Source organism: Ursus arctos, unplaced genomic scaffold, assembly GCF_023065955.2.
Source record: "Ursus arctos isolate Adak ecotype North America unplaced genomic scaffold, UrsArc2.0 scaffold_22, whole genome shotgun sequence".
In the NCBI taxonomy this organism is placed as follows: Eukaryota; Metazoa; Chordata; class Mammalia; order Carnivora; family Ursidae; genus Ursus; species Ursus arctos.
The window spans coordinates 38,938,832-38,962,054 of record NW_026622897.1 but is presented as its reverse complement, the minus strand read 5'-3'; the positions used below and the strand labels follow the sequence as shown (position 1 = coordinate 38,962,054).

The 23,223-nt window shown below is 36.6% G+C and overlaps 1 protein-coding gene across 10 annotated transcripts in view; it reads right to left on the bottom strand.

Moving 5' to 3' along the window:
- Positions 1-23,223, bottom strand: part of ARHGAP42 (Rho GTPase activating protein 42) — a 317,870-nt gene that overhangs the window by 132,802 nt on the left and 161,845 nt on the right. For 6 of the 10 annotated variants that reach the window (XM_048217115.2, XM_048217118.2, XM_048217117.2 and 3 more), the window contains one exon: positions 15,094-15,165. The exons of 3 other annotated variants lie outside the window; for them this stretch is intronic. In XM_048217115.2, coding sequence (XP_048073072.1) covers positions 15,094-15,165 — 72 coding nt within the window. Of the gene's footprint in view, positions 1-9,321; positions 9,408-15,093; positions 15,166-23,223 lie in introns of those variants that run through there. One more of the 10 variants, XM_048217122.2, reaches the window with a different exon arrangement.

The window sequence follows — 23,223 nt, the reverse complement described above, 5'->3', positions numbered from 1 at the left end:
TAGAGCCAAGCTCAAAGGCTGTGTTTTGAGCAGGACAAGGGTTCGGTGACTGCTAAAACCCACAGGTCTCAGGCTAAGAGATCTTATAATTTGAGCTCCCCCAACTTTTTGTTGTAGATTTTAATCCTTCTGCCAAAGACTTCTTACCCAAAAACCAAAATAAGGACAGAAAGGAAATTGTAAAAGATGAAGGAGATCTAAAGGATGCATAAGGAAGCTAGTAGAGAGGAGGAAGAGGTCACTATCAACAGTTTAGAAAGTAAGGGAAGAAAAAGCTACTATAGTATGGCTAGCAGGAGGAAAGGAATTAAAACCAACCAGAATTCACCAGCTCAAAGCCTGATTGAAATGTAAGTGGCAAAGTAGATGGGAAACTAAGGGTAGAAGATGGGAATAAGCCAAAAAGGAATGGTGATACCAGTCTGTGATCTTGTGCCGCAAGAAACACACAGCAACACTCATGAGCACTATCTTTACCCCCCCCCCCAAAAAGAAAGAAAAAGAAAAGAATACCTTTCTCTGAAGGAGTTTACAATTACAGTCTAGTCAGAGAAGATGGTGGTACACTGAGGGAAGTTCACGTATGCACAGAATTGACAAGTAAGCACAGAAGGAGAAACAAATATCTCTTTCACATTTCTCTCCTGGGTCACACCTCTCTGAGGTCATTCAAATATTTCAAACCCAGGGATAATCTCCAACGTAGAGAGGGCCACACTTATTAGAGCTGAGGAGTCCAATGAAGTGATACATAGCAGTACTTTTCAAACTTCACTGTGCATTTCAATCAACTAGAGATCTTGTTAAAATGAAGATACTAATTCAGTTAAGTCTGGAGTGGGACCAAAGATTCTGCATTTCTAATAAACTCCTAGTTGGTGCTGCTAAACTACATTTTGCATGATAAGGATATGGAGAACATGGTCTCTCTTGTTACCACATGGAAAATTAATAATGGGACAGAGAGAATCAGCTAGGTTCTATAAATATTATTCAAAAGAGACAGTTTAAAAGTGAGGCCAAGGAAAAGCTGCAATTAATCCACTGCTTGAACAGAATGAGTGGGAAACTGACATTTTTAAAGCATCAATCTTGTACTAAGAACTTTCACATATATATTAACTCTCACAAATCCTGGGAAGAATAGGTATCACCTTTTACTGGCATGAAAGTTAATTAACTGTCCTGAAGTCAACAAGTTCACACATGACACAGCCAGGATTCAAAACCAAGGTCTCTGACTCAAAATCTGTGCTTTTTCCTCCAAAACAAAATACTCACTGAAAAGCCAAACTCAGAATACAATCAAACCTAAGTAGGAATTTTACGGAGAAGCATGAGAAGCTACAATCTTTCTTTTCTAAACATTAAGTGCTACTTGGTAATTAAAGAAAACATAATTAAGAGATTCCATCCTAAAATTCTAATGTATAGAGTAGCCTTACATGAGTATTAAAGTATAGTAAAGCCCCACACTACATGTGAATTTATTTCCCAAAGGAGTCTTGTTCTTTGAGGAATAAATTAAAACCAAAATTTCCCAAAGGCTAAGTAAACAACATAATAGATCAGAAAATACATACAGAAAATTTTCAAAGTATCAATGCATTTGAGCTTAATTTTCAAAATGGAATACTGCCCTTTCAGATTTTTAGTCCATGGTACATCAATAAAAACTAAACAAATATCACTTGGCAGTCTAAATTCTAATGGTTAAAAAAAATTCAAGAATTTGGCTTAAAGAGACAATACATCTCACAATGAGCTCACCAGCATTACCAGCTGGGACCAGTTAACCACATTTACCAAATAAGGCAAGTTTTCTCAATGCCTGAAATCTTTTTACAGTGAGCTCACTTCACTTCTCCCTGGGTTTGTACAGTAATTGTAGAGGTCATCTCTCCAACTTGGAGTCAGTAAATCACCAGGCTCTTGAGGCAAGCGTGGGCTGCATGGTCTCTGGAGAGCATTCAGTTTGGCTTCATATTATTACTGACTGGATACAAAGGAAAAAGACACAAAATCTACTCTAAAATCAGAAGAGTAAGAAGCTGTCTGTATTAAGCAAAACGTACTGATAAAGTCAGTGAAAGCTGTTTATTATTGTGCATAAAAATGGCAGATCTTACCTTATTTCTCTCAATGTATGTGTCCAGTTGCAAACATACTTGTTATCTAGTGCCCAGGCTTTACAGATTCACAAATTTCAATAATTTTGGTTACCAAATGAGTCACCTTATCATACAATCCCAAAACACCAAAATAATTTTTTTCCATTACTAATGACTGCTTTTGTATAGTTGTAAAATGGTGCACACACAAAAAAGAAATTTAAATCAATGATGAGATTTACCACATTCTTACTTAAAATAACACTGTTGGGAGGAAGGCTGTCCACATATTTAGCAGTTCCAGTTGTGATTTGAAACCTCAACAAAAGCAAGCAATTGTAAAGTGGTTTTTACTTGGCCATCTCTTAACTATTTAAATATATTCTACTTCAGAGGTATAAAGAATTCATCTTTTTCTAAATTGCTATATGCAAAAAACCATAGCTCTAAACTGAGAATATATATTTGGCATCAAAGATAAAAGATTCCCAGGAAGATATATATGCTTGAAATAAAAAATCTTGGTGTTTATGACCTTTAGCCACTAATCTGTTCCAAGTCACACCCAATTTTATCTTACAATAAATTCTGTGGTTTTCTAATCTAGGAAGCCAAGTGATCAAACTCACTTTATTAAGTCTGATATCAGAGAAGGTCCACATTTGCATGAAGACCTATAAGACTGCAGAGGTTAAACATGAATTTGTTTCAGGACTTAGACTAGGCATTGCAAAATTTTTTCTGCAAGAGGCTGGAGAGTAATATTTTATGCTTTGTGGGCCACATCATTTCTGACACAACTGCTACTCAATTCTGCTGTTGTAGAATAAGAGCCACCATAGAAAACAGAAACAAATGTTATCTTCTAATAAAGCTTTATTTTGGGGCACCGAAATCTTATTTCACATAATTTTCATGTCACAAATTATTGTTCTTTTAATTTTTTAAACTATTTAAAAATGTAAAAACCATTCATATTCATAGTTAGAGGGACATACAAAAACAGGTGGTGAGCCAAATTTGGCATACAATTTGCCAAACTTGGCCTTAAAACAGAAATTAAAATCATTTTCAACTCAGAAAAGAAAACAAAGGACACCCTTAAACTCTTCAGGGTGGAAAACTCATCCTGAGTTAGAAGAGAATGGAGTCACCCATGTCCCTTAATGAAATATTTGCTCTGCACTGGTGCTGGTACATATGAACTGGTAAAAATATCACACAGGATGGTGGGCTCACTCTCTCCTGTGCCATCATTCCTTTGGGAATTTGGTAATAGCTGAATTCACAGATGGGAACATCAGCCTCTCATACCCAAAGAGAAGGACAGAAATAAGTTTTAAAGAGGAAAGATATAGTAGACTGGAAAAATATATTGACTTAGAAGACAAACATTACAATGGCAGGAGCTGCTCAAAGCAGAGAATAAAAAAAGGCAGTGGCCTAGGGGCAACTGGGTGGCTCAGTTGGTTATGCATCCAACTCTTGATTTCGGCTCAGGTCATGATCTCAGGGTCATGAGATCCAGCCACACCTCAGGCTCCTGCTCAGCACAGAGTCTGCTTGAGATTCTTTCTCTCTCTCCCTCTGTTCCTTGCATACTTGAGCACTCAGACACATGCGCTCTCTATCTCAATAAATAAGATCTTAAAACAAACACACACACACACACACACACACACACACACACACACACACACACACAGACAGCAGCCTAAGGAAACTGAAGGGCTAACAAAGAGGCTCACCTTTGAACTACTTAGGGAGTGGGGAGGATTATTCTAGAGATTTGCAGTTCGCTGGAAGGTATTCAGTGGGAGCTTAGACTCAAAGACCTTTATATGACACAGGCCTGAGGTTCCCCTCTGGCTGATGTGGTTTTCTGTTTACCACACCTGTGTGGCTGGCAGGTACACAGAAATGGCTAGATCGACGGATGGTAGAAAAAAATTTCATAATGGATGGAAAAAAGAATTTCATTCTAATGCAAATATTGATGAATTATGGGATGACAGCTAGTCCCTCAGACTCCAGCCTTTCACAATGCTCCTAAGTTATCTTAAAATACAGACTAAGACTATGCCCACATGAGTATCATATCTGCCATATGAGTAAATATCGTGGTTAGGAGTATGTGCCTTAGAGACAAACTGCCTGGATTCAGTCCCTGTGCTTTGTCATTTACCAACTGCCTATTCCTTAACAAATCACATTACTCTCTGTGGCTCAGCCGTACTCATTGGTAAGAAGAAGATGAAAATAATAGTCCCTACCTCATAGAGTTATTATAAAGATGAAATAAATATATGTAAGCTGCCTAGAATATGTCTACATGTATGATTAATATCTATTACATCCTGTTCATCATTATCATGATTTTTGTTTACCCCTCCAAAAAACCCCTCCTTAGTGGCAGCACAAAACTCTGTACTATTCTGCCTCAGCTGAATATTTCCCGCCTCATTTCTCACTAATTCGTCTTCACCTTCCATTTATACTTGCATGCTAAGCTATGGCCCAATATTTATTCATATTATGGGTTATGACATTGGTGGGTTATACAACCAGTTTCATGAGTTATAACTAGCACTTGTTTGAATGAAAAGATTAGAGTAGAATACAATTGAAAATACCAGATTATATCATATGTAGTAACAGAAGTATGTTAGTACATGTATTCATTGAATTATGATGTAAAATGCATTTCTTAATGTGGTTCATGTTGGCCACATGGTGGGGGAGACTAAAAGCAACAGCTCTAATCACACCAAAATATATCAAGTTTCTAAAGCCACATCACAATTTTCTTTTACACCATTATGACTGTTCTCTTTTGTTTGGGATGTTTATCACTTGCATTAACTGGAAAGTTTCTGCTAGCCATTACATTGCACTTGCTCATGCCAGAATATCACCAAAGTCTTTGCCAGCCTCTGCTTTGTTAAAAGAATAAACTGTTCCTTCCACTGTGCTTGTAAATACTATGGGCACATTTCAGATATACCATTAATTCCATTTCATCATAATTATCTGTTTCTCTGTGACTTCTTTTGTTATACTGTTAATTCCATGAAGGCAAGCACCATATTTTATTTTTGTGTCCCTAGAATTCACACCGTGTCTGACAGAGCAGATCAATGCTGTCTAGTTGAATGTTTTTGTATCAATAACTTAAGATGGAAGATGGCATGCTAATCAACTTTCTAATGACTCAGAGACAGGCAAGGAGGATTAAGTAGTAGGGTAGAACCTGTTATTAGATGATAAAGTAGAGATGCCAAAATATCTCATTACTTTGGAATGAAGTAACTGAAACATAGCAAAAGTCTTACCATCAAATCCATAGTCTACTATGCAAGTATGGAATCAAAGTGCTCTACCTTAATTGCTGCTGAGATTTTATTTTGATCTGATTAAACAATGTGACATGAACAACGAAAAGGTAAATAATTTTATAGGTTACTACTGATATATATATTTTTAATGTGGTAGTAAGCAGACACCCTCTGGGGCTTCAAGTTCAGTTTTCACTGCTAAATTTTAATAAGAACACTTAAAAACTAAAGCTGTTTATAGAAAACAAGAGTTTGGTAAGTTGAAACAATGTCCTATTAAGAACTATATATAACAGGAATGTTCAGCAAATGCAGATGCTTCCTGATACTCTAGCAACTTTGACAATGGGTACTAAGTACATGTTTTTTGTTTGTTTACTTTTTGATGGACTAGACATGAAAATTTTCTGTATTTCAGATGTAACAAAAGGTTGAATTAATTTATAGGGGAAGTAGTCTGAAGTTCTTCATAATTTTTAAATCTATCAAAGTTTCCTAAATATTAACTCACTGATTTATATAGTCTTTAGAACGTTTCCAATTACTTCAATGTGTATTATAAAGTTTTAATTCCAATTTGATACACATAAAATATAGGTGAGGGCAATAAAAACAGCTCAATAAAATACCATTAAAATTCAAATGCTGACATAATTCATTTGCAGCAACCCTCAATAACAGATTATAAGGCACAAAAATTAGTATTCTATAAAAATTATTTGGAAAATCCTTCATCTTTCTTCTTTCCTAGATCACCCTGATAATAAGCTCTGACATTTTTTTGGTGTGTGTCTTCTCAATAAACAAGCAACTTTTAAAGTATAAAATTAAACACAGGAGGGTATTACTCACAGAGGGTAGTCATTTTATCAGAGCTCCCCAGTTAACATCAAATGACGTGTACTACAAACCCACCTATTCCTGATGCTTGAAATATAATCCTGTTTGTATCTACAACTTGCTTTGAATTCTAAAACACAAGTGTGAAATAAAATGTTTCGCAATTTTATTGTGTTGTTTTCCAAAGAAATCAATATGAAGATTCCTAAATTTTCAGAATATTTCTAACCATTTAAATCTGAAAAAAAAAATCACTGATAGTTTCCCAACCACCTTAAGCACAACTGGAAAGGCAGGGATCAGGAACGAAGAAGGTATAAGTAAAAATATCAATGTGTATAGTAAATAGAAACATAAATTCTCATGTAGCAAATTCTTCTGCAATAGGGCAGCCAATAGATGTGGTAGAAGAAAAGAATGTATCTACAGACAAAAACTCCAACTATTGAACCAAGGAAACCACCTTGTTTTCTAGAGAAGATCTAGAGTACAGAGGGGACATTTCCTCAGGGAGATGCTCCAAGTGGAGCTTCTAAACTTCTCACTGTTGTCCCTATCAAAATCAAGACACCTAGAAAATTTTCATTAGTTATTTGGAGTTTGTCCTTCTACCAGATTAACTTTAAGTAACTGGATTTGCTACAGAGAAGACTTCATTTCATGGAAACGGCTTAATTCTTACCCAAGAAGGTTGACCTCTGAAGAATGGAAAAAGTTGTATTGAATAACAAGGTTTCACTCTCTAGAACTCTGTGTCAATTTTAACAATGACATTAGGGAGGCTCTACCACATTTCATCAATTACTATTTATGTAGGGTGCTTATAAATTGCATTAAAATTGAATAAGCTATATATTTGATCTAAAAATTTAGCATAAGGGGGGACACCTGGGTGGCTCAGTTGGTTAAGCATCCGACTCTTTTTTAAAAAAATATTTTATTTATTTATTTGACAGAGAGAGAGAGAGAGAGTGAGCATAAGCATGGGGAGCAGGAGAGGGAGAAGCAGGCTCTCTGCTGAGCAGGGAGCCCAACATGGGGCTCGATCCCAGGACCTCAGGACCATGACCTGAGCTGAAGGCAGACACCCAACCGACTGAGTCAACCAGGTGCCCCAAGCATCCGACTCTTGATTTCAGCTCAGGTCATGGTCTCAGGGTCCTGAGATCAAGCCCCACATTGGGCTCCACACTCTGTGGGGGATCAGTCCACTTGATATTCTTTCCCTCTCCCTTCTCCTCCTGCCCCCACCATGCTCCCCCGAGTTCTCTCTCAAATAAATAAATAAATCTTTAAATAATTAGCATAAGGATCTTTTGTAAAGATACAATTTTGGGGAATGCTTAAAATGTTTCCTAAGTATCAGTCTTTAGGCATCAACATAAGGATAATCAGGAGGAAGAAAAGTGATAATCTTATCTTCAATTTATTATAATTAAATTATAACACAAGTTTATCCTCCTGTCTAAGCACACAATAGCCACTTAACAAAGTTATAATAATCTATGTATGTATGTAAACACACATATACATTTAACATACAGTCATGTAATAAATATATATTGATTGAGTTGTTTAGCAGAATGCCTTTAGGTTATGTCCCTATCCAGAATTCTAACTATGGGAGGTTCAGCTTCTCTAATGGACCAGCAAGCTCTGAAATGTAAAAAAACATGATACCTCAGCAATCTTTGAAATATGTACAGACACTGAATGGCACCACCTGTCAAGTAGAGAGACTACTACTGACTCACCTGTCCCCAGGGGATGTAATCTGGTTTGTTTTTCTAGTGGTGGCAATGGGGTCAATTAGAGCTAATACCTACCTCACAAGATGTTGTAAGGATGATGAAAACACACTATAAACTACAAAAAATAATGCATTTACATTCCTATGATAAAGGCAGGTAGAGTATGTTGCCCAAATTACTGAATTAGATAGCAGGAGGCTTGCACTTGAGTCCCCAGCTAAAGTACATGTCCGTCTGGTTTGTTGGCAATACTTCTTGATCTTCCTGGGTGTCATGTTAGTCCTGTGGAAAATGATACTTCCTAACTTCCTACTTTGTAAGTAATAGTGCTTCACAAATTTTACAGTGTTCTTAATTATAAGTAATGTCCAGGTAAGGCCCTCTTGCTTGGTAACCCTGTGAACAGCACTTAACAGTCAATGAATCAACACTGATTTGTCTCTGCCTGTAAAACAAAATAAGGTAAACTAAACTACATGAACAATGACCTTATTTTTACTGATACACTTTGTTTAACAGAAAGTATATAACATGAATACTAATTATTAACTACAAGAGCAATTAACATTTTAGCGCTTACTATGTAGAAGAAATTATGGGGAAATTTATGTGAAATGTCAAATTATGCTATCACGTCAATCCTATGAAGATGGTTCTATTATTGCCTCCGTTTTTTCCAGATGGGGAAAGGTAAAAAAGGTAATTAATCTATCCAAGTTCACAGTTCCTATGAGTATTATGTATCAGGTTTTGATCTCAAGGTTGTACAACTCTATAGAACTTGCTGGTAAATTATAAGACATTATCCTCCTCTCCAAATGAGCTAATCAGCCAATCTTCCTTCTTTAAGAATAAAGGAATTAATTAATATTTCTTGAGCATCAAACATGTAGTGGTGCTACTAAAGAACCATATAGGTTTTATCTCATTTCTGTTTAAAAAATGAATGTACTCCTTACTAGCTACATGACCTCAGCCCATTTGCTTAACTTCTATGCACCTCAGCTTATTCATCTATAAAATGTGTTTAACAGTTTTCCTATCTAATATGTTGGATGTGAGGATTAAATGAGTTTCAAGTAAAGTAGTACTTGGGTACTTATTACGAAGGGTAATTATTATTATTGTTTAAAAAAAGATGACCAAATAACAAAAATCAACAATTCTCAAACCCCATATAATAGGTTCTAATGACAGAAAGTACAATAAAGAGAATTACAAGTAGTTTCAAAACAACTACAAATGGTTTATAATTTGCCCTGAAAATTCAGCCCCAGAGAATACCTGTCCAGGAAACAGACTCAGCTCAGCAGCCATCAGCAGCACATGAAAAACCAATCTTGACCATCCTCTGTAGAATTTGTTGACAACTGGCGGAAAAGTAAGGTGATCTACTAAATCCATACTCTGACGCTATAAACCACAATTTTTTAGATTGTTCCCATTATGAGTCCAATGTATTACCCATTAAATTAGATTAATAACTCCATCAAGTGGCAAAAACTTTTTAATTTGGAATAAGTAAAATATCTGTAATCCTTTAGATTCTCTAAGTCATTTGTATATTTGAGACAACAAATTAGATCGAAGTCATTTTTCACATGATAAAAATCTAAGACTGTACCAAATTAATCATAGCAATTCTCCATAGACTTAGATACTGTATGCTAAAATAATTATATGTGCAAGACATGTTTAAAAATAATAAAAGCTCGGAGACAGAACCAAACCCTACTATTGAGAAAACAAAGGGACAAGAATCATTGGGTTCCATTACAGTCTTCAACATAAAACCAACATAAAGAAAATCAAGTCCTATTGTGAAATGATACTATTATATTTTTTATTTTTCATAGAATAGTATTCATATGATTTCTATTAAGGTCTACTTAAAAATGAAAGCCAGTCTTGAAAAACATTTTCCATAGAAATGAAAATAACTTTTATGGGCAATATTTCTCAAGTCTCTTATCTCTGCTGAAGTAAGTTAGTATTAAGTGTCTACTGTGTGCCGAGGAAAATTAAAAATCAAACGAAATACGAAATACATTAACTAGGCTTGATTCAAAGTGGGCAAGTTTGAAACCTAACAAACAAAGTGGGCATACTTGAAACATTTTTATAATTAAGATACATTTCACACTGAATCATGTTTGCTAAAGGTAAGGAAAATAAAATATTTCGCAAAAGAGTATTCTAAAGAACAGCAGTGTAAGAGTCAAAATACTGTTGGTCTGAGGAATTTTTAATCCTCACTATGCCAATAACTAGCTGCTCAGTCTGTTTAAATGAGGAAAATGAGTCCTTGGTCTCCTGAAAGCCAGTTCCATCTCTTAAAATATGTAACAGACTGGTATGTATGTAGGTTTACACTATTTTTTCCTAATGTATTTGTCTTTGAGTAGGAACTCAGATACAGAGTACTTCTTATATTTTAGAGTATGCCAGTTTATGTAATAACAGATGTAGATAGGACTTAAAATGGATTCTGGGGTCAAGGAGGAGATTTTGAATGCAATCAAATATAGTTGTCAATTTATACAAAAGCATGCAAACAAGTTACAACCAATTTTGCTCTATTATAATGCTGCTTTGGATATATTTCTATTGTGAAAATTTTAGTTCGCATTAATCATTCTGGATACCTATTCTCTCATTTTTAGAACTGAAATTAGTAGTGTAACAGGTACAAATTAAAGAAATCAAACATTCAATTATATACTCCGACACATGTAATATGTCAGGCCTGTAAACAATTCCATTCTGCATCTACCAGCACACTAAGAACCTCTATGTAAATACACTTTTACAACTGTTTATAGATAATTTTAGCTATTCAAAAAATAGGAACCACCTCCTCTATCCTTCATTTCAGCAACCCCCATCATTAATCTTTTCAAATGGTTCTCGTTGGTGCGTGTTCTCCCCAACTGTAACTGACACAGCGAAGTATCACGTGTCTCAAAGTCCACAGAACAAACTACAAAGGAAATGTTTGTGGTCTAGAGACTTTGTCCACTACAGTTAAATAGGATCACCTGGTTGTGAGGAGTGGGCTACTTTGACTCAGCATTTTCTACTTGGCCCAAGCTGAAGAGGTCACTGACTGCAGTGGAAGAGTCTACACTTAACCGACATTCTTGCTTTCCAGCTAGCTCATTAGCCTGAATATGCTTGCTCGAAACCTCTATTGTATAGACTGTAAAAAGCAGCAGAGTATCATTTGGAGAATTAATTCTATTTACCAGGAAAATACATAAGTTAAAACAAGGAATAAAGCAATAGAAAAAAATAAACACCTTCAAATAATTTAATTTAATTTCTAATTTCTATGAAATTTCTGCAATACCAAAATAAACCTGACCTATACATATATTTCAGAAGAATATGCCTGGTTTTTATTCACTTTACTCAACAAGGATTACTTAGCAGCTTAAAAACAATTTAGTACTAAGAGCATCATGCAGATAAAGTACACAGAATCACCACAACCAAAAGGCCAAGTGCAACAATATTTAGATTCAAGATTTCATTTGAACTCATTTAACAGCAAGTTTAAAATACCTCCCCCAATGACAAGGCAAAGTCATAGTATACTGCGTGTTCTCTCAGCTGATATGCCCAGCAACTGAGATATTTAAAAAAATAAAATAATAATAATAAAATAAAAAATAAAATAAAATAAAATGGGTGTAATTATTCATGTTATTTTAACTATAGCTAACTTAAACCCTTAAACAAGAATAATCAATACACAAGTAAAATCTACTATTTTAGATGGACTGTAACACTTGGGATATTCTGTACTGAAGAATTTTTCACAGAGCTCTTTAATTTTTTTTATTAAAGTTTTTTTATTTATTTGAGAGAGAGAAAGAGAGAGAGAGAGAGCAGGGGGAGGGGCAGAGGGAAAGACAATACTGAAGCCAACTCCCCAATGAGCCCAGAGCCCCCACACAGAGCTCCATCCCAGGACCCTGATATCATGACCTGAGCCAAAACTAAGAGCTGGACAGTTAACCAACTGAGCCACCCAGGTGCCAAAGCTCCTTAATTTATAAAAATATCATTGAAGTAAGACATTGTAAATTGGGGCTCTAAAGTAAAATTGCTTAATTTCAGACACATAGTCAGACTTCCTAGTTCTGTGATCTTTTGAGGTCACCTCATCATTTTCCTCATTGTGAAAGCAGGTATATCACCTATACTCACCTCACGGGTTGCTTGTGAGAACTTAATTAAGTCACAAATGTAATAGCTCAGTGAAAAGCCCTACAATTATAGATGTAAATAAAGAGTAGCTACTACTGTTCTTGAAAAAAAAAGCAAAAACAAAACTCTTCCTCGCTCTTAGCACACTGAACATTATTTTCATCCTTCTTCTGCTCTTCCTTCTCAACCTCCTTTTCTTTCCTGTTTTTCTCTCCCCAAACATCAAATGTTAAGTTCTCATATTATATAGAACCCAGGTCCTCTTCTCATTCTATTCTTTCCCAGAAAGAATCTAATCTTACCCCATGATTTTAATTACTACCTAGAAGACAATAATTCCCAAATGTGTATTTCTAATTCAGATCTGAATATACAAGTGCCAACTCAACATCTTCACTTGGGTATCTTGGAGGAACCTCAAATTCATTATGTCTAAAAGCCAAACTCACCATTTTTGCACCCAAACATAAATGGTGCCTATCTCAGTAAAGTCACTCCAAAAATCACCCAATTATGCAACCCAGAACCCTGAAAGTATTCCCTGAAATGTCCTGTTCCTCACTTCCCAGTAACCCATTTCCTACCTTTCCCATTTTACCTCTGAAATACATCCCTTTGTCTCCACAGCTACTATCACCTTTTGAATCTAAAGTCACTATCCAATAGCCCCCAAACTGGTTTTCCCAAAGCAGTCCTACTCCACCAATCCCTGCATGATGTGCCACATTCAAAGTGCAAATATTAAAAAAATAAATAAATAAAACAAAAACAAAACAAAATAAAATAAAATGCAAATATCACTCTTCTAGCTACAACTTTTCTTTGGCTCATCAGTGCCCTCAGAATAAGGAGCAAAATACCACAGACCATTAATAAAGCTGTGCACACGTCCTCTGTCTCCATTGTCCTCTATGTTCCTAACAACCTGGACCATTTTCTTCTAAAATGTTAGTCTCTACCCTCCTTTAAGGCCTTTATTCATACCTACTCTGTTCCCTTTTTGGGAATATGAAAGGTTTTTCCCTTCCTGCCCCTGAACCCCCATTTCTAGCTATTTCTTTATCATTTAGTCTGCTGCTCAATCAATACTTCCTCCACAAGGCGTTTCCTGGTTCTCTGGACAAGGTCAGTTTTATTAATTACACTCTCACAAAGCACTCTTTACTCTTGTATCACAATCCTCGTGCATTTGTAATTACTCTGGTGTCTGCTTTCCACAAAAGATAATAAGGGACACAACAGCAGCAGCCAAGCCCGTCTTGTTTACAGCTGTCTCCCTTAATCTTATCAAACACCATGCTTGCCACAAGTGGGCTGACTATGATATTGATAAATGTTTGCTGAATTAATTAACATAAAAATGGTTCTGGTTTAGTCCGTAACTTGATAATAGCTTATAATTTGTAACGAAATGCACATAAAACTAATTTAAGACAGACTGTACTAGCTTTTTAAAGTAAATAAGCAAAAAAACTACTTGATTCTATAAGAAAGATAATCAATTCTGGAAGGGGAACAAATAATATGAGGAAAGGCCCTATATGGAGGGCTTCTTTCCGGGGCCATGATATGAATGAAGCCATGGCAAGCTAACGGGACTTCAACAAGCGAAGGGTAAAAAATACTCCAGGAAGAGGGAAATCTGGGCAAAGCCGTAGACCTAGTCAGGGTATAAACAGAGACTGGTGAACAGACAATGTGCCTGAGGAGGAAGGTATATATTAATTATAGCTATATACTATATGCTATATACTAAAATATAGCACATGGGCACACTGTGGAAAACTGGAGAGCTTTCATTATTGGAATTAAACTGTCTTAAGGAGAACCACTGAAAATTTCATCACTGAAGAATGATGAAGGCAGCAAAATTAAGATGAAGTGTGGAGACCAACTAGTAAGCTACTTCAATGTTTCAGATGGAAGGAAAGGAGGAAAGGAGGAAAAATAATTCTGCAGTAGAATAAACAACACTGCTCTAATGGGGAAGGGGAAGGTCATTGACTAAATGGAAAACCAAAACAGAGAAAAGATGGAAGAAGGATGAGAGATGATGATTTCTGTTTTGGAAACCCTAAATTTTATGTCCTTATATAATGCTGAGCAGGTAAAGTATAGACCCAAGAAAGAAGATGCAAGTAAATTTCAAAAGTTATTAAGCTCAGGGAAATTTTAATTGATCCATAATCAATTAAGCATTAATGCAAACTCTTAAGAAACATGTCAAAAGTTTTTTTCACAAACACATTTTTTTAAAGACATTTATTTGAAAGAGAGAGCATGAGTGGAAGGGGCAGAGGGAGAAAGAGAGAGATACCCAAACAGACTCCATGCTGAGCATGGAGCCCAACACAGGGCCTGATCCCAGGACCCTGAAATCATGACCTGAGCTGAAACCAAGAGTGGGACACTTAACCAACTGTGACACCCAGGTGCCCCCCACAAACATATTTTTATTAATAATGAAAACATACAAAAAAACAACAAAAGCTCTTTTATAATTACTGCCTGAGTTTTCAATACACCCTATACCTAATTTTTATTTTATATAGTTAGGAAAAAAGCTCCTTAATTTTACCTTAATTTCACTCTCTTTAAAACAGTTAATTACCTACAATTGTTGGGATGGAAGGAACTAATTTATGCTGACTTTCTCTATTCATAGAAGAATATCTTTTATGTTTAAAAGAATTCAGTCTTTGTAATAAGCTCTGTGCGAAAGTTAAAAATGATGTACAGAATTTTTTAAAAGGTCATTCTAATTTCATAAATGTTAACATCTGAAAGTATGTCATCTTTAATTATCAGGAGGATATCTGAAGAATAATAAAATATAACACTTACTTTTGCTGCACCTATCTGTTCTTTGCGAAATTTCTCAAGTGGAGCAATTAATACATCATTAGCATTTTGAATCTGAAATTAAAAATGCAAATACATTAACTTCTGTATAATTTCATGCAAATATTTAAAAAAAACAGCTCCTTTATTCAACTTACTTAAATAAACAGCTTTTGTTCTCTTGATGGCTTCTATAAATGGAATACTTTGCATGTTGTATAGTATTTTCTACTTTATAAGGTTGTTTTCACAAATTATTTCACTTAATTCCAACAATAATGTGAATAATGGAAAACAAGTACCCATGTTGAGATCCTAGTCTGAATATTTGATTTCATGGTCTAAGATGTAACTAAGAACACAGATATTAAATTTACAAATACCTTTAATTACACTGGTTTAACGCAGTCAGTTTAAGCATCATTTTAAAATTGAACCATATAAAGCTCCTCTATTCGACACTAGAATGTTATTCTACAGCTGCAAAACAAAATAAGGCTCATTTTTTTCTATTTAATTAGACTTCTTATACTTGGGATTTGTCTGAATGTTCATATGGTTCCAACAGAACTACAATAGTACCTTATTTCATTTCAAGGAACAGTATTTTAGTCCCAAACTCCAAATCAGGATTTACTAACACTTTAAAATAGATAAATATTTTAATTTGGAACTGTGAGAATATTGTGAAGAAGTAGTTTTCAGTGTGGGAGCCAGGGACTGAATGCAAGAGACAGACATTTCTAAGAAAAACAGTATGCTAGGAGGAAATCTTCAACTGAAAAAACCTTTAGAAAGCATTAAATTTAACACAGAATCATAAATGTTCTCAACACAAACTAAAATGGTAGTTATGTGACAGGATGGAGGTATTAACTACTGCCCTGACAGTAATCATTTTGCAGTATATACACATATCAAGTCAACTTGCATACCTTAAAATTACACAATATTATATGTCCATGATACCTCAATAAAGCTAAGGGGATAGCTACAGTTAACAAACAAAATTTATAATTTATTCCACCACTGTGATAATACGATCTATTATATAATTAGCAAATGCTAAGATAAAGAGAAAACCCTAATTTAAAATTATATAGTTCTATTTTAAAATAGGTTAAAAAGTACATAGGAGTTCTTATATCCTTCTTAAAACTTTACCATAAGTTTAAAATTATATCAAAATTCTAAAATTTCAATGAAAGTGTTTTACTTTCACTTATTTTCACTGGACTAATTATTCTCTGGTCAAGTTTTATTTCTCAAATTCAGTATCTAAGTGCACAAAAATAGTATACACAAAAATAAAAACAGTGTTAGTGCCTTCCATGGTTATCATTCTCCAATTCGAAAAAATGTAATATGACAGATCTTGAAAAGAGGACTTAAACTCCTTGTATAAAGACGTATAAGGCAGATCAATACTCAAAACCCTTCCAAGACATCAACAACAGACTGTAGATGCCTATGACATCCGTCACCTAATTACCATTTGTGAGCTCAGACAGGCATCCCTCCAGATACTCTGCACAGCCATCGTTCTAGAGGCAGATGATTGGAAGCAGCAAAGCTCACTTTTAATTCTCACACTCTAAATCTTCTTTGCCCTCATGAAACTCCAAATACATAAACACACACACACACATCTGCCTTTAAACATTATTTACATAAGGTGAAAGATGGTGTCATGACTACTTATGTGTAATTTGGCAAAATGGTAACAATAAAGGCTAACATTTACTGAATGTCTATGTTATGCTGGAAACAAGCATGATCTAATATATTTAAAGTTAGTGTAACTTAAACAGGGAGGTATTTATTGCTCAAGTTGTGAAAACTCCAAGAATAAGGACGCTGAATAAGATGGTATGCAATAGGAAGAAAAAAGATGGCAGAGGAGTAAGGGAACTTTTTTCAGCTGGTCCCCTGAATTGAGCTGGATATCTACTAGATCATCCTGAACACCCACAAAATCAGCCTGAAACATAGGCAGATACATCTGGATCTCTATAAACGAACATCTCAGGCGCTGAGTATTGAGGTATGAAGCGGGGAGTTGTGAATCTGCACAAAGATATCGGAAGATAAACGGAAGGGGGAGGAAGCCGTCGTGTTTGGGTGCCTGGAGGCGGTAGCCTCCTGCACTGGAGAGCGGGCCAGTTAGGGACCCGTAGCCTCCGAAAAAGTGGGCTGAGACTGGGAGTTCAGGAGAGCACAGTGCGATCAGACTGAAAACCTGAACTCTGGAGCGCAGGCACGACTAGACTGAAAACCAGAGCTCCAGAGCACGTGAGCCACACTGAAACAGTGAGCTCGGAAGCAGGCACCAGAACCGGGCGCGGCTGGCGGTGTTAGAAGCAGAAGACGGAGATGTGCGGGTCCTGGGAGCGGGGACTAGGAGAGTAGCTGTGGGCACACAACCCAGCTCGCTGCAGGGCTTTTAGCAGCACCAAGAGAAACAGAGTTAAAGTGGCCAGGAGAGCTCAGTGGAGAACAGGCTGCGATATCTGCGTTCAGAGAAAGAGGCTAGAATATGGCCACTGCTGCTCTGATTCTCAGAAGAGTCACAGAAAACCACCAGGGAAAGGCACCAGAGAACAAAAGCTTGGAAATACCAGTTCTCAATGTGCCCATCCCCACCCCCCTCACAGGGAATGGGGAAACTACCCAAAAAGGGTTGCCTGAGTATCAGCGCAGCAGGCCCCTCCCCCAGAAGGCAGGCTGAAAAAAACAAGAAGCCCACATCCCTAAGGTCCCTATAAAACAAGTGCACATTACTTGGATTCTGATCAATAATTTGGGCTCTATACATCCACACAACCACTTCTAATCAGAATGACAAGGAGAAGGAAGCCCCAACAAAGGAAAGAAAAAGAAACTGTGGCCTCTGCCAGAGAAGTAATGGATATGGATATAACCAAATTGTCAGAAATGGAGTTCAGAGTAACAATGGTCAAGATGATGTGTAGGCTGAAAAAAAATATTAATGAAAATATTAATGAGAATATAGAATCTCTAAGAGTGGAAATGAGAGCAAATCTGGCAGAAATTAAAAATGCTATGAATCAAATGCACTCTAAACTGGATGCTCTGACAGCCAAGATAAATGAGGCAGAAGAACGAATTAGTGAACTGGAGGATGGAATGATAGAGAAGAAGGAAAAAATGGGAACCTGGCTCCAAAAAATCCAAAATCAAGAACGTAGAGTATGAGAGATTACTGACTCAATGAAACATTCCAATGTCAGAATCATCGGCATCCCCGTGGGGGTGGAGAAAGAGAGAGGTCTAGAAGAGATATTTGAACAAATTATAGCGGAGAACTTCCCTAATCTGGAAAAGGAAACAAGTATTCGTGTCCAAGAGGCAGAGAGGACCTCTCCCAAGATCAAAGAGAGCAGACCTACACCACATCACATATAGTGCATTTCGCAAATATTAGATCCAAGGATACAATTTGAAAGTGGCCAGGGGAAGATGCCTCACCTACAGAGGGAGGAAAATCAGAATAACGTCAGACCTGTGTACAGAGACCTGGCTAGCCAGAAAGAGCTGCCAAGACATGTTCAGAGCACTGAGTGAGAATAACATGCAGCCAAAGGATCCTTAATCCAGCAAGGCTGTCATTCAGAATTGATGGAGAGACAAGGATCTTCCAAGACCAGCAGAAACTGAAAGAATATGTGACCACCAAACCAGCCCTACAAGAAATATTAAGAGGGGTTCTATAAAAGTAAAAAGACCCCAAGAGTGATATAGAACAGATATTTAAGTCTATAGAAACAAAGACTTCACAGGCAACATGACATCATTAAAATCATATCTCTCAATAACCACTCTCAATGTAAATGGCCTAAATGCTCCCATTATATGCCATAAGGTTGCAGATTGGATACAAAGACATGACCCATCAATATGCTGTCTACAAGAGACTCATTTTGAAACTAAAGATACATCCAGACTGAAAGTGAAGGGATGGAGAACCATTTATCATGCCAATGGATTTCAAAAGAAAGCTGGGGTGGCAATTCTCATATCAGACACATTAGATTTTAAGCAAAAGACTGTACTTAGAGATACAGAAGGACACTACATTATTCTTAAAGGATGTATCCAACCAGTGGATATGACAATTATAAATATCTATGCCCCCAAGAGGGGAGCAGCTGGATACACAAGCCAATTCTTAACCAGAATTAAGAGACATATAGATAATAATATGTTAATAGTAGGGGACCTCAACACTCTGCTCTCAGAAATAGACAGATCATCTAAGCAGAAAATCAACAAAGAAACAAGAGCTTTGAATGACATACTGGACCAGATGGACCTCACATATATATACACAGAACACTACACCCCATAACAACAGAATACTCATTCTTTTCGAATGCACATGGAACTTTCTCCAGAATAGACCATATACTGGGTCACAAAACAGGTCTCAACCGATACCAAAAGACTGAGATTATTCCCTGCATAGTATCAGACCACAATGCTTTGAAACTGGAACTCAATCACAAGGAAAAATTTGGAAGAAACTCAAACACTTGGAAACTAAGAACCATCCTGCTCAAGAATGACTGGGTAAACCAGGAAATTAAAAATCAGTTTAAACAATTTCTGGAGACCAATGAGAATGAAAACACAGAAGTCCCAAACCTGTGGAACACTGCAAAGGCGGTCCTAAGGGGAAAAGACATAGCCATCCAAGCCTCACTCAAAAGAACAGAACAATCTAAAATGCAGTTTTTATATTCTCACCTCAAGAAGCTGGAGCTGGAACAGAAGAACAGGCCTAACCCACCACGAGAAGGCAGGTGATCAAGATTAGAGCAGAGATCAATGAATTAGAAACCAGGAACACAGTAGAGCAGATCAACAGAACTAGAAGCTGGTTCTTTGAAAGAGTAAATAAGATCGATAAGCCACTGGCAAGACTTATTCAAAAGAATAGAGAAAGGACCCAAATTAACAAAATTATGAATGAAAAGGGAGAGGTCGCAACCAACACCAATCAAATAGGAAGGATCATTAGAAACTTTTATCAACAGCTTTATGCCAATAAATTAAACAACCTGGAAGAAACTGATGCCTTCCTGGAAACCTATAAACTACCAAGACCGAAACAGGAAGAAATTGATTTTATAAACAGACTGATTAATTATGAAGAGATTGAAGCAGTGATCAAAAACCTCCCCCAAAACAAGAGTCCAGGGCCTGACAGATTCCCCGGGGGATGATACAAAACATTCAAAGAAGAAATAATACGTATTCTCCTGAAGCTGTTTCAAAAAATAGAAACACAAGGAACACTACCAGACTCATTCTATGAGTCCAGTATTATCTTGATCCCCAAACCAGTCAAGACCCCATCAAAAAGGAGAATTACAGACCAATTTCCCTGATGAATATGGATGCCAAAATTCTCAACAGGATCCTAGGTAATAAGATCCAAGAGTACATTAAAAGGATTATCCATCATGACCAAGTGGGATTCATCCCTGGGATGCAAGGGTGGTTCAACATTCCCAAATCGATCAGTGTGATAGATCACATCAACAAGAAAAGAGTCAAGGACCATGTGATCCTCTCAATGGAGGCAGAAAAAGCATTTGACAAAATACAGCATCCTTTCCAGATTAAAACCCTTCAGAGTGCAGGGATAGAGGATACATTCCTCAATTTCATAAAAACCATCTATGAAAAGCCTACAGCGAGTATCATTCTCAATGGGGAAAAGCTGGAAGCCTTTCCCTTAAGATCAGGAAAACAACAAAGATGCCCACTTTCGCCATTATTATTCAACACAGTACTAGAAGTTCTTGCAACAGCTCAGACAACAAAATGGATACAAGGTATCCAAATTGGCAAAGAAGAAGTCAAACTGTCTCTCTTTGCAGATGACATGATACTCTATATGGAAAACCCAAAAGAATCCACCCCCAAATTACCAGAAGTTATAGAGCAATTCACTAACGTGGCAGGATAAAAAAATCAAAGCTCAGAAATCAGTTGCATTTCTATACACGAACAATGAGACTGAAGGAAGAGAAATTAGGGAATCCATCCCATTTACAATAGCACCAAAAATCATACGTTATCTCGGAATTAACTCAACCGGAGAGGTAAAGGATTTATATTCTAGAAACTACAGAACACTGTTGAAAGACATGGAAGAAAAATGGAAAAACAAAAAAATGGAAAAACATTCCATGCTCATGGATAGGAAGAATAAACAGTTAAAATGTCCATGCTACTCAGAGCAATCTACACTTTCAATGCTATCCCGATCAAAATACCAATGACATTTTTCAAAGACCTAGAACAAACAGCCCTTAAATTTGTGTAGAACCAGAGAAGGCCCTGAATCACCAAAGAAATGTTGAAAAGGAAAAACAAAGCTGGGGGCATCACAACGCCGGATTTCGAGCTGTAATACAAAGCTGTGATCACAAAGACAGCATGGTACTGGCACAAAAACAGACACATAGACCAATGGAACAGAATAGAGAACCCAGAAATGGACCCTCGGCTCTTTGGGCAACTAATCTTTGATAAAGCAGGAAAAAACATCCAGTGGAAAAAAGACAGACTCTTCAATAAAAGATGGTGGGAAAATTAGAGAGCTATATGCAAAAGAATGAATCTTAACCACTCTCTCACACCATACACAAAAATAAACTCCAAATGGTTAAAAACCTTGATGTGAGACAGGAATCCATCAAAATCCTAGAGAAGAACATAGGCAGCAACCTCTATGACATCGGCCACAGCAACTTTTTCATGACACATCTCCAAAGGCAAGAGAAACAAAAGAAAAAATGAACTTGTGGGACTTCATCAAGATAAAAATCTTCTGCACAGCCAAGGAAACAGTCAGAAAAACTAAGAGGCAACCCACAGAAAGGGAGAAGATATTTGCAAATGAAACTACAGATAAAAGGTTGGTATCCAAGATCTATAAAGAACTTCTCAAACTCAATACACATGAAGCAAATAATCAAATCAAAAAATGGGCAGAAGATATGAACAGACACTTTTCCAATGAAGACATACAAATGGCTAACAGACACATGAACAAATGTTCAAAATCATTAGCCATCAGGGAAATTCAAATCAAAACCACACTAAGATACCACCTTATGCCAGTTAGAATGGCAAAAACTGACAAGGCAAGAAACAACAAATGTTGGAGAGATGTGGAGAAAGGGGAACCCTCCTACATTGTTGGTGGGAATGCAAGTTGATACAGCCACTTTGGAAAACAGTATGGAGGTCCCTCAAAAAGTTAAAAACAGAGCTACTGTATAACCCAGCAATTGCACTACTGGGTATTTACCCCAAAGAGACATAGTGAAGAGAAGGGCCATATGCACCCCAAGGTTCATAGTAGCATTGTCCACAATAGCTAAATTGTGGAAGGAGCCGAGATGCCCTTCAACAAATGAATGCATAAAGTAGATGTGGTCCATTTATACAATGGAATATTACTCAGCCATCAGAAAGAATGATTACCCAACAGTTGCAGCAACATGGATGGGACTGGAGGATATTATGCTAAGTGAGATAATTCAAGCAGAGAAGGACAATTATCATATGGTTTCACTCATTTATGGAACATAAGAAATAGCAGGGAGATTGGTAGGAGAAGGAAGGGAAGAATGAAGGGGGTTAAACAGAAGGGGCAATGAACCACGAGAGACTATGGACTCTGGGAAACTAACTGAGGGCTTCAGTGGGCAGAGGGGTGGGGGATTGGGATAGGCTGGTATGGGTATTAAGGAGGGCACATATTTCATGGAGCACTGGGTGTTATATGCAAACAATAAATCATGGAACACTACATCAAAAAATAATGATGTACTGTAGGGTGACTAACATAACATAATAAAAAATTTTTAAAAACGCAAAAAAAGAGAGATGATATTCAATATATAGCACAAGTACATATATTTAAAATAAAGAATACCTGGGTTTAACCTGGGGCCTGTTGCTCTTAGCTGCTATTTAGCCATTCTGAGCATCAGCTGCAACATCAACCCCACAACTTAACTTGGGTCTAAGGACTAACAATGAATGTAAAACACTTAGTTCAGTGTCTTAATATAGTAAGTGCTCAAAATTTGT